The 12,329-nt window shown below is 33.6% G+C and overlaps 1 protein-coding gene across 1 annotated transcript; it reads left to right on the top strand.

The window, feature by feature from the left end:
* Window positions 1-10,063: 10,063 nt before the first annotated feature.
* On the top strand, window positions 10,064-11,164 carry LOC149567070 (uncharacterized). Its single transcript, XM_089817450.1, has one exon. It carries the CDS (start codon window positions 10,386-10,388, stop codon window positions 10,965-10,967), a length of 582 nt encoding a protein of 193 aa, XP_089673576.1. The 5' UTR covers window positions 10,064-10,385; the 3' UTR covers window positions 10,968-11,164.
* The last annotated feature ends 1,165 nt before the right edge of the window (window positions 11,165-12,329 follow it).

Genomic DNA, 12,329 nt, shown 5'->3' with positions numbered 1-12,329 from the left:
TCAACACCTCTTAAGACTGTATATGAGCAATGTTAGCATGCTAATAGAAACCAAATTTAAATAAAGCTTCTACAAACTAAACAAAATTCATAAACTTCAAGATAGACTAAGATGAGCTCTTAATTGAGAATATGAGCCATTAATGGGCTCTCTCAATGAGAAGCTTTCTTGTTGAGTGGCTTTGTCTAAATAGATAGGATGTATGCTCAAGCTTATGCTTCAAAAAGGGCTTCAAATGGAGTTGGAATTTGGGTGTGAGTGTATGGTTTTGATGTAAAATGGCTTCTTAAAATGGCATTATGACTTTACTTCATGGATTGTGTTAAAATGGCTTGGGAGAGGATTCCTTAAATAGGCAAAGGGCTTGAGGGATCAAGGGCTAGGATGCAAGGATGGGAAAAAGCTTATGGAAGGCTCAGATTGCATGAGAGGAGAGCACATGGATTGTGCTTCCTTACAATCAATCAGGGAGTGACACATGTCACAGGGTGAGAGGATGGAGGAAAGGGGAAGGATGAGTCAACAAAGGAGGCTCAAAGGATAAAATCTTCATAAAGACCCTCATAATGGCTTGTAAGAGCAATGAAGGGGCTTTGGAAGAGTCATTAATGGCCTAGTGGGCTTCATAAAGTTTTATGGTTGGGATATTTTGAGGGAGATGAGATGAATTTTGACTTGGGCTTGATTAGGAAGGTTTTAAGCTTGCTTAGGCTTGTGCAAATGATTAGAGGATGGATTAGGATGGTTTAGGATTAGCTTAGGGATAGGCAAGTGGATGGCATTTAATGAGGGTGGGTGAAGGAGGAGATATTTGTTAACTTTGGCTTGGGTTAGTAAGTCTTAACCCATGTTTAGAGAATGTGACAAGGTTAGGAGGGGATTAGGATTAGGTTTAAAGACATCTTCTAGAAGAGTCTAGACTTTGGATGAGGATAAAGACTTTCTAGAATAGTCTAGAACTTCCTAGGATGAGGATGAAACATTTCTAGAAGAGTCTTGAACTTCTTAGGATGAGGATAAATTTAGATTTTTAGGAAATAAATAAAATTTTATTTATTTCAAGGGTTTGGGTTGAGGAGATATTTATTAAAACTTTTATAATAAACATGAGGATTAATATTTAATCTTAATTAAATATTTTGAGTTGGGATTAGGGGTAGGAAATGATGGGATTAGCCTTTAATCAAAATTAAAGAAGGATTAGAAGATTTTGGAAGAGGTTAGTGGTCTTAAGGAAATTGGCCAAGTTTTGGGCAAAAAATAAATTTATTTATTTATTTTGGGTTTTTTGGTCAATTTATTAATTAAATAATTAATAAATAAGGAAATAATGTTTAAATAAGATTTAAACATTTTTGGGAGGGATTCCTTAATTAAATATTTTTAATTAAGATAAAGGGATTTAATGGTATAAAAATTAATTAATTAATAAATGATGATGTCATCAGAAATTTTTCAGAAAATAAAAATACTTTATTTTCTAAAGGTTTTTAGGTGTCTACAAAGACAATGGCTAAGACCTCTTCTTGTTTATAACTTTTTACCCCTCATAACTATCACACATGGAAGATCTTGATGACACAACTTCTCCAATCAAAAGGGTTGTGGTCTTATTTAGATGTAGTGCAACCAGTTTTATAGAGGCCTTTTGAGGTCATGCTATATAGGAACAAGATGGATGAGGCAATGAGGTTGATTACTTTATAGGTATTCAACAATCTACAGTTTCATTTTGATGGGTACAATACCCCTCTAGATATGTGGACCAAGCTTGATGGCTTGTTTGGTACAACGAATTTATGTGGACCAAGCTTGATGGCTTGTTAAGGGCACTTTAGATCAAGGTAGAGCTTACCTCTCTTGTATCGGATTCATTTCCTTCTATTGAGGAATTCTTGATGAAGTTCAAACAATAGAGAACTTTATTGCAGGGTTGTGGAAAAACCAAGACTAGCACTGAGTGCATTTACCTGATTCTTTCTAAGCTTTGTGGAAACTTTCAAATTTTTGCTTCTACCTTCTATTCCACCAAAGATGTTTTGGGTAATAGATTTACCATGCCATCCTTTGAGGTTTTTTGTGATCATTTGACTTGAGATCAAGCTAAGCTCTCTCAGTTGGATTCTCTAACAAACTCACAAACTTATGCATTGGTAGCTCGACCATCGTTTGTGATGAAGGAGAAGACATAGAAATCACATTCTATAGAGTCTTAGATTAATTCTATCCCTCACATTTCATCAGGGCCACCTCCTCCTAAAGGGGGTAAACCAAAGCCAAAAGGACCAAAGTGTTCTTATTGTAATAATCCTAATCATGATGAGTCACATTTCTATGAGAAGAAGTTTCTGATTAAGTAAAATAGGTTTTAATAGGTGCCTGAAACCCCACAGTAAACAAAATAAGACCGAATTAAAGTCCAAAGCATAAAGTAGAATAAAAAAAACTACATGCCAAGGAAGGCCACTAACCAAACCTAAGAAAAAAAACCTCTAAATGAGCAGGCAAGCCCAACCAAACAAAAAACCAGGGGGGAAAAATAGAAAAGCCAGGAGAACAAATCAGGCTAATGTTTCTTTGACCAACTTAGTTATCTTGAGCTCTAGCTTTTCTATGGTCTCAACTACTTTAGTCATCAGTTGATTGTCATCTGGAGTATCCTCCATGTCCCTCTTCTTTTTGTTTGATCTCTCTTTATTGCTCAGGCTTTCATCCTAGGGGTTGACATCCTCTTTAGAAACCTTCTTTTCCTCATTGTCTATGTCAACTTTCCCACCTATGTTAACCTCCATCATCACTTGCATTTGTTTGATATTATCATTTAAGCCTTTGATAATATTAAGGCTCTGGTTAGTAGAATTGTGAAGAGTGATCTCCATTTTGTGTAATTTCTTATCCATCTCAATAACCTTGGTTTCTAGAGCACTAATTTTGTCAAACTCACCATCCCCTTCCTTCCTTTCTAGCCCTTGCAACCTATTCTTTAACTCTTTAGTTTTGTGGAAAACCCACTTGATTGACTGAAAGTTATCCACCATGTTGTTACAGGCATTGTTGAGGAGATTCATCCCCACCTCCCTAGCATTGTCATTGAGAACCACCATTGTTGGATCAATAAGTTCCTCCAAATGGATTTTATCGGCATTTCCCTCTAAGACCTTAGGTTGGATAGTCTCTCTAACATTGCCGATTTTCGCAATCTGAGACTCAAAGTTCCTCCAAATCATTTTCCTACCCATGGAGCTAAAAGGTATGGTAGTTTTCTCCTTGCCATAATCCTCCTTTCTGACCTCCTGGGCATTGAGAGTGGTCTCCTAACCCTTGCTAGAATCCTGATCAACTTCAATTTCAATTCCCCTTCTACTCTTTGTTGAGCTTTCCACTTTCCTGTGAACTGAGACCTTGCTAGTAACCTCCTCTTTTTCTATGAGAAAAAGTTAGATGGCTATGCCAAACAAGTTTCAAATTTGACTGCTCTCCTTTAGAAGAGCAACATTTATATTCTTCCTACTTCTCACAAATCATCTTTATCATCATCATTTCAATCAGATGTTAAAGATATAGGAAAGGGTCATGCACTATGTGCAATTGCTACTCCACATTCTTCTAGATGGTTATTGGATTTAGGTGCTTAACACCATATGGCATCTTCTCAGGATTTGTTCTCTTATTTTGAGGCTTCTCCTAATCCACACATTTTGATGGGGAACAACATCGTTATGACTATATGTTGGAAAGGTTCTATTGGCACTTATGATGGTACATTTCATGATGTACTTTGTGTTCCATCTTTTTCCTCTAACCTTCTCTCTATTGATCAAATTACACATAGTGGGACAAGAAAGATAGTTGAATTTGCACAAGATTCAATGCACATCAAAGATAGTGAGATACACAATATTGTTTCTATAGGTATTATTGATCACTCTTCCTGCCTATACTCTTTCTCTTATTTTGGTCCAACATCTCCACTATCAGAGACTTATTCTTCTTCTTCATGAGAGACTACTGAGGTGAAGTTAGATCACTTGAACTTATGTGTTATTCTTGAGACCAATGTTGTGACTTCTATATCTACACCTCATGTTCAAATTCCATCTATTGCACATGATTACTCTTTAGCATTGCCTATCATTGTATCACCAATCATCAAGCCACCTACTATAGTTGTTGAGGATATATTAGAGGAGACAAAACTCCTCTAAGATGACAGATTCAACACATCTATTATCTCACCTCCATTGGAGATTCCATTTCAAGATTCTCATGCATACTCCTTTGAGCATTAGCTAAGACTTCTAGCTTCACCTTACATTTAGGGGTTTTACCCTCCTTGTCCATTGCCTTTATTTATTTTAGATTGGAGCCACATTAGTATATTCATCAACACAAGATTTCTACCAATTTGTGGGGAGGGGGAGGGGGGGCTATGGAGTCTCAAGCTTCTGTCATAGGGGGTTTTATTGTACTTATGATCTTGAGAGAGTATCTTGAGATATTTCATTTGTGCATCATTTTCTATCTCTTTTTGGAGTAGGGTATTTCCCACTGGGTTTTCTCTATCTCTTTATTTCATAGAGATTTGATTGTGATTGGGTACCTCATTAGGCTTTGTTGTCATGACCCAAGTTTGTTTTCTACATTGTTTGTAGCTGCATTGTTGCTCATCTTAAGGGGTCATGTTAGAGTAAATGGTTAATTTAATTTAATTTATTAAATTATCTTTACTCCCTTCTTAAGACTTCCCTTTATGCACTTGCATTTCCATTTAATAATTAATTAGTATTTATTAAATGGCTTTTACCTCTTAGGGTTTCCCTTTTAGGTTTTTTGATCTCCTTCTATAATGATTGATCTTTTGTAATTTTCTCTTATCTTTTCAATCTGATAATATAGTTCTCATATTTTCAAAGAAAAACCCTTACCTCTTCTTTGCTTTCTTCTTTGTGGCAGGTTCTTGTGTGCAAGTGTTATTTGGGTTTTGTGAGTTTATATTGCGTATTGCTCAAATTGTTCAGATTTTACTTGGATTTGCACTCAATGCCCTTCGATATAATCTCAACTCATGGGGATTTTTTTTAAATTAGGAAAATGTTGTTAGATACAAGGGAGGACTCACCACATACCCTGCCTATTGGATACCCTCCACCCCCTATTTGTTTTTCTTAACCATTGTTCTAACTTGTTAGTCTATATAGGCCAAACAAATTGGGCAATAAATGACACCTTTATTGAAACAATTGATACATGCTTGAATGGAAATCAAAAGACAAGACTTTATGATAACTCATGATTAAGATAAAGAAATGTAAAGAACAAAATGATGATCTACAAAATAACAATAATTAAGGGTTGAACCTTCAATATAGCTCTGAATAAATAAAATTCAAACAATTTTTTTAAAAAAGATAAAAGTTAGTGTACTAAGATTTAAATTTTTTTTTAAATGTCATTATCAAGTTTACCAAAATGTACTGAAATTAATTGACCTTAGAATCCTATTTATTTGAATTTATTTAATAGTGAGTTAATTGAATTTGAAGCTTTAATGTGTATAATATAAGTATTCATTTTGAAATATTAGGGCTTTGTCATAAAATGAAGTTGATGTGGACTTTCAATATCATAACATTGTGATGAAAACTTAACACTTAAAGTAGATAAGTGATGAAAACCCTTCAATAATTAAGACCTAAGAATGTGAAGGTCTAGGGAAGATTCAAACTTATGATTTGGTTTTGAAAGGAAATACAAGAGCAAGAAAATAAAGTAGAAATCCAAGCAATTATATTTCATGGGAAAAGAAAAGAAAAACCTCTTTTTGTATTATGAGTGAAGACAAAACATAAAGGAAAAAAGAGAGAAAGAAGAAGAGCAAGAAGCTCATTACAATGATATCAAAAAAGTAAAGAATGGGAGGAGAATCATCTCTTAAATAGATATGAGGGGAGGAATTACAATGTCACTCCTATATCTATTAATACCACTATTCACAATATGTGTGTGCAATGTGTCACAATCCTCATAAGAAGGATAAATTAATATTGTTTAATAAAGGAAAATAAAAGAAACAGATTGTCTTTGCACATGCACAAGAGGACATATTACTTGTAGGGATTTCGAAAAGAATATCTCAAACTAAATACAAACAAATAAATGTAAACCAAGTAAAGATTAAATATTGTAATAGGGTCAACTCATACTATTCTATCTTCTTTAGATATAGATATTTGAAACTTTTAGAAATTGCTTAGCTAATTCATAGGTAATGTTCTATTATGAACTAAACACGCGGAAGTGTTCAAGTGTGAAATAAAGTGTTATAATTATGCACTTTTCTTCTTTCCATTAAACAAGATGATCTATCTAAACACATGCTAAATTGGCACTTTCAAGCTTCTAATGATTTTTTTTTTTTATTAACATGTTAATCTTATGAAACTAATTTTTGAATCCAAAGTATAAAAAATGAGACATTTCTTAAACTACTTTGATAGAATGGCCTCTCAACTTAAAGATAACATATGTCTCATGCTATATACTAAATAGTTATAGTAATTGCAAGTCATATAAAACCCTTATTTTTGAAAAAAGAACTTAACAAAAGTACATTATAGATTATTATTTATTATTTACAATATTTATTATAAAAGTATACATAGTGCATGTTTATCTTGGCTGGCAACAAGGATGAAATATCCCCAAAATCTTGTGGTTGGAAGATGTCATTTTAAGTATTTAAATCAATGTCATACATAGCAAATATATTTTAGGAGTAGAATCAAAACTTAGCCTCTCATTTGGAGCAGAAATACGGTAATTACTCCATGTCCCCATGTGGCTGCTTAAGGGAAATTTGTGCTTAAATTTAAGCAGTAGGAGCATCCCCGTGCCATTTTTTAATCATGGGAAAGGGATAATTTAGAATCTATACCTATTCGTTTGGAGCAATCACTCCTTAAAATTTTAAAATAAGCTTTGAAATAAATGGTGTTCTAGAATAAGCAGTCCCTGCTTATTGAGAAAAAGGTCACATGACTACACATGATTTTTTCCTATTTTTAATCATCTCCTACTTTTTCTCAAGAAATTTAACTAGAAGATTTATTATTAGGATTTTTATGTAAACACTTCGTTTTAGATGTCCGCTAAGAAATAAGCAAGAAACATAAGTAACCATGGGGTCACCAGCTCCACATATTGTTGCTAAAATAGTTGAACAATGACTACTAGCCAAAATAAGCTTAGCAGTCGGGGACTTGCCCATAGTGTTGACATGTCTGTAGCATGTAGCTTCACTAGTCTTTTATCTTTGAGATATTCCCCAACAAAAAATGCAACCATCACTCTCACAAAATACTGCAATTTCGGGGATTAAGGAAAGCCACATACAATGTGGAATTTCTTCTTTAGACTACATCTATTTACACATCCAGATTTGTCAAATACAAAACATTTTATACCAAGATCATAATTTTATTTCAATTTCCTCCACCTGCTCAATTCTTGGCCACACCAATCAAGTTTCTTAGTTTTACACTTGACAACGACACCTAATTTCTTCATCTTTGTGACTTTAAATTCACTCCATGAGACCTCCTTTACTACAAAAAACTGTCAGCAATGAAGCCTAAGTTCTTAGTCTCACACCTAATATGCCTAATATGATGTGATTTGATCATCAACTATGCAATTAATAACCCTATTTGTCCCTTAATAATTGCTCCTATATATGTCTTGATTGTGTTCTCAAGTTGGGTTAAACTTTTTAATGTAAGATTTATTTTGTCCAATCTTCTTTATCCATGTGACAACTCTAAATATTTCACAACATAATTTTGCATTTCTTCATTTGTGTTAGGGAACTCCATCAAATTGACCACTTTTTCCAACCACTTGGTTTGCTCCATTAATGTTTTCTTCCCATGACCTAATTCTTTTGCAATGACTATTTTAGGCTAGCAATAGTCATCCATGTTTTGAATCTTCTTTAGATAGTGTAGCAACCATGTTATTGTTGTTGATTCCAACGATATGGTTTCGACTTTGGCCAAAACAATCTCACAAGGGACTATGGCTTTGATTTTGAGATTGCTCAAGCTTAAATATTTTTAGATTATTTCAAAATGCCTTCATCTATGATTTAAAATGTTGCTTCCCTAAATTTTGCAATGATAGAAGACAATAGACATGACTGATAAACTAAATTAAAAAAAATATTGATTTTCCAAACCTAAAACATTCAACTTTCGCATGCTTATTTTATAGTAAAAAGAAGCTTTCTATCCTCCTTGTAGGGGAGAGGAGCCAATAGTTGAGTGGGGTCCAATAGTCAATCACCCTCTTGTATCCAATCTTCCAACACATTTTTACTATATATTGTAATTAATTGATCTATTTGTAAATATATAAAAATCTAAATATTGATATAAGAAAATAGACGAATACTTGAACACGTGAAAACTTATGAATGTTATAGAAAAAATAAATAAATGAATTCATTAATAAGTGAAATAAATAACTTTTTGTGCCTAACAAAATATCATAGCTATCTAATATATGTGTGTCACTTCAAAAATAATATGCTCACTTAAATAAGCATTGTTATCTTAGTGTATGTAAATACTATTCTTATGTGTACAACTATTGGGGTAGCAATGTATATGCATAGAGTAAATCATATTAATAATATGTCTCATCACAAATATAAAAGGTGAATATTTTCTCATGAAATGTGTGAGATTGGCAAAAAAATTTAGTGTTCAACTAGTCGTCCCCTTGTGTTGGATATAGGTTGTATTTTATATAATAATGTGTTATTTTTACTACAACAAATAATTATTTTATGTTGAAGTTGTCCTTTTGTGTTTACTATAAAAGTTACATATAAAAAATATTTATAATTAGTAATAACTATTTGGTCCATTTAAGTTGCATATATGTTACAATTCATATAGTTATACAATATTCTATTAACATCAAATAATATTTTTAAATTCAATTATTAGAGATTTTTAGATTAAGCTTTAGTTGAATGTTTAAAAAGTCATTTTATGGACACATTTCACTAGGTGCACTATTTTAAAGAGTTATGCAATGAGCCACACCTTCAAACCTTAGTTGTAGGTAGTTCAATGTCCATTTTACATTTCTTAAAAAAATGAAGGTCGTACGATATCCCATGTAGTGGCTACATGTTGACGAAGTTAGCCCTCACGACTGTTGGTCCCTCTCCCCAGTCCTTTTTTCTTTCACTCAACTGAGCTTCCTAAGATAATTGAATTATTTTACCATTTCCAAAGACCTAAGGATTTGACAATCTAAGATAGAATCAAGCCTATGACATTTTTCAAGATATTCACATTGTTTCATCATTTCCATAGATCTAAGAATTTGAGGGTCTATGATAGAATCAAACCAATCATTTTGTTCAACTCATTTGTTCCTATCCACTTTAAAAATAGATATTTAAAACTAGTAGAAGGTGCCTAGCATGTAGAAACATTTCGAGTATGAAATTATGTGTTATAATTATGTAGTTTTCTTCTTATAAGAAATGAGACATTCTTTAAACTATTTCATAGAATTGATGTTGATCTCTCAACTACGAAACTCTTAACATGTAACTAAATAACCTAAAGATAGTATAACAGTTATAAATGATATAAAAAGATTAATTACAATATTTATTATTGTTAAAGTCTAGGTGGTAGTGTGTTCTATTTGGCTATCTCCAAAAATCTTGTGGTTGGAAGAGGTCATTTTAAGTATTAAAAACCAGCCATTTATAGCAAAAGATATTTAAGGGGCAGAATCAAAACTCAGCCTCTCATTTTGGGGCAGAAATGACATGTCTGCAACATGTGGCTTCACCATCTTCGAGATATTCCCACGCCAAAAATGCCGCCATCGCTCTCAGCAAATATGGCAATTTCAGGGATTAAGGAAAGCCACACATAAAGTGGAATTTCTTCTTTAGACGACATCTGTTAACAAACCAGATTTGTCTATGTACGATACATTTTATACCAAGATCATAAGTTTCTTTCCATTTCCTCCACCTGCTAATTCCTGGCCACACAAATCGAGTTTCTCAACCGTACACTCAACAAGGACACTCAATTTCTTCATCTTTGCGACTTTAAATTCATTCCACGGACCCCTTTACTGCGAAATTCTGTCAGCAGTGAAGACCGCTTTCTTATTCTTCACGCCCACAAATTCATTCCTCAGATCTTATTTACAGCGAAAATTAGTGAGTAGGGAGAGCCGATTCCTTCAAATTCATTCCTCAGATCTTCTTTACAGCGAAAATTCGTAAGAAGGGAGAGCCGATTTCCTCAAATTCATTGCACAGATCTACTTTACTGCGAAACCCTATTTTAATGGTGGCGGGGAGGAAGAACAGGATGCGGTGCGAGCTTTGCTGTAGAGAAAGTGCTTTGCGCTGCGAGGCGGACTTTGCAAATCTGTGCTGGGAATGCGATTCAAAGGTGCATTCTGCAAATTTCTTGGTTGCGAGGCATTCGAGGATTGTTCTCTGCTGCAGATGCCATGGACAAACCAGGACGGCAATTTGCGGGGCTTCTCCGCAAGCGGAATTCAGCCTTTGCGGAGTCTGCTCAGAATGGAGCGATTCCAGGCAAAGTGCGGACATGAAAGTGATTTCCGTGCTGAAACGCTGGTACAAACAATTGAATCTGAGAAACCCTTGTACGGTTTCTTTAGCCATGGAATTGGTTGAAAAGGGGTGGATCAAACAGGGGAAGATGTTTAGGCGGAAAATGAGAGTTAATCTGGCTGCTGCTCTCTGGTCCGCTGCAACAATCTGCGAAAATGAGGGCAGTTTGCCGTGCTTGAAGGGATTTAAGGAATGCACAGGAATTGCAGTGAAATTGTGTTCTTCTCTGGATTTGAAAATGGCGGAGCAAGGAGAAGAGGATTCAGCAGAGTGTTCATCTTCTTAGACATTTCTGTGATCATCCTTGCTGCTTTCTCATTTCTTTACAGGTTGCTTCGATCTACGGAAATTATTGGTTGATTAAGTAGATTCCTGCAGAGCTTGGAATAGAAATAGAAATAGAAATGGAATATATTGTATTCCATCAAAGCTAATTTGTTTTTCGGTCTGCAATATGAGAATATATGAATGATTTACAGGAGATATCGAGCTAGTTATATCAATGAGACCTTCGCGGAAACAAGAGCTGTGACAGCCTAAATGTATAACACGTGATTTAAATTTAGAAGCTATGAAAAGAGATCTAGCATTATATTGTAGTGCATATTAATTTTATATAATATATAAATAAGAAATTAATACATGTATAAATGAACTCGTTTTTTAAAGTTAAATTTCAAATAATAATTAAGTTTGATTATTCTTTTTTTTGTGTGTGTTAATTTGATATAATGTATATTAGATTGTGTGCCTAGATATTCCTGTAGCTTTATGTTTGCAGCCCTTTGTTTACCTTTGATTAGAAGCTCAAGAATTTTTTAGGTTTTGGCGATGAGTTTTGGAGGTGGAGATGAGTTTTGGTAGCCTCAACAAAAATGTCTCTTCTACTGGGTCTGTAGGGGATTGTTTTAAAGGGATTTTTATGTAATCTTTGTATCATTTTTCAAAATCTTTTGTTTCATTTTTTTCAAATTTATGTTTATAATTTTTCAAAACTATATTGTTTTTTCCTCAAATTTGTATTTTATGGAAATAGAAGTAGTCTCTTTTAGAAAAGGCATGAAGAGAACATTTTGTTGTTCTCTTGCCCTCCATGTTTGATCACTCTCCTATTGAAACTTTCTTATATTTCCTCCTCTTCTCCCAAAGAGCCCATTGCTTGAGCATATCTTAATGTTATGATAGAACATTGTGAAACAATAAATACCAAATGAAATTAACTTGTACAGTTAACAATACAAAGAGAATGTAACAAACAAGGGGCACAAGCACCCAAGTTCCTACCTTTTGTAGGTTGGATTTTGGGGTGAGAGTTTAGTGAAGTTGCAAATTTAGCTTGAACTCAAAATGGATTATAGAACTAATAGAACTACAAAATACATATTTGTAATGAATGCACTGCTAATATAAAATTTGTGAAAATAGTTCAAGAATAATTACATTAGAACTTTTGACAATATCGGTGTCAAGTTTGTACATCATCTTGTCGATAAACACTTGTCACAAGAGAAAACATTATCAATATGAATATATGAAGAACTATAACATGTTTTTGATGACATTTCAAATTTATATTTTATGATTATAAATTTTTTTTTTTCATATTTTTTTTGTTTCATCTCTCATCCTCCATTTTGTGCACTAGTTT

Source organism: Cupressus sempervirens, chromosome 3 (assembly GCF_028749045.1).
Source record: "Cupressus sempervirens isolate cs-2001-9-10 chromosome 3, ASM2874904v1, whole genome shotgun sequence".
Lineage (NCBI taxonomy): Eukaryota > Viridiplantae > Streptophyta > Pinopsida > Cupressales > Cupressaceae > Cupressus > Cupressus sempervirens.
This window is presented reverse-complemented; position numbering and strand designations above follow the sequence as displayed.

Bases quoted from the DNA above. Each gene is read 5' to 3' on its own strand.
- LOC149567070 (XM_089817450.1), top strand. From the start codon at position 10,386: ATGGTGGCGGGGAGGAAGAACAGGATGCGGTGCGAGCTTTGCTGTAGA.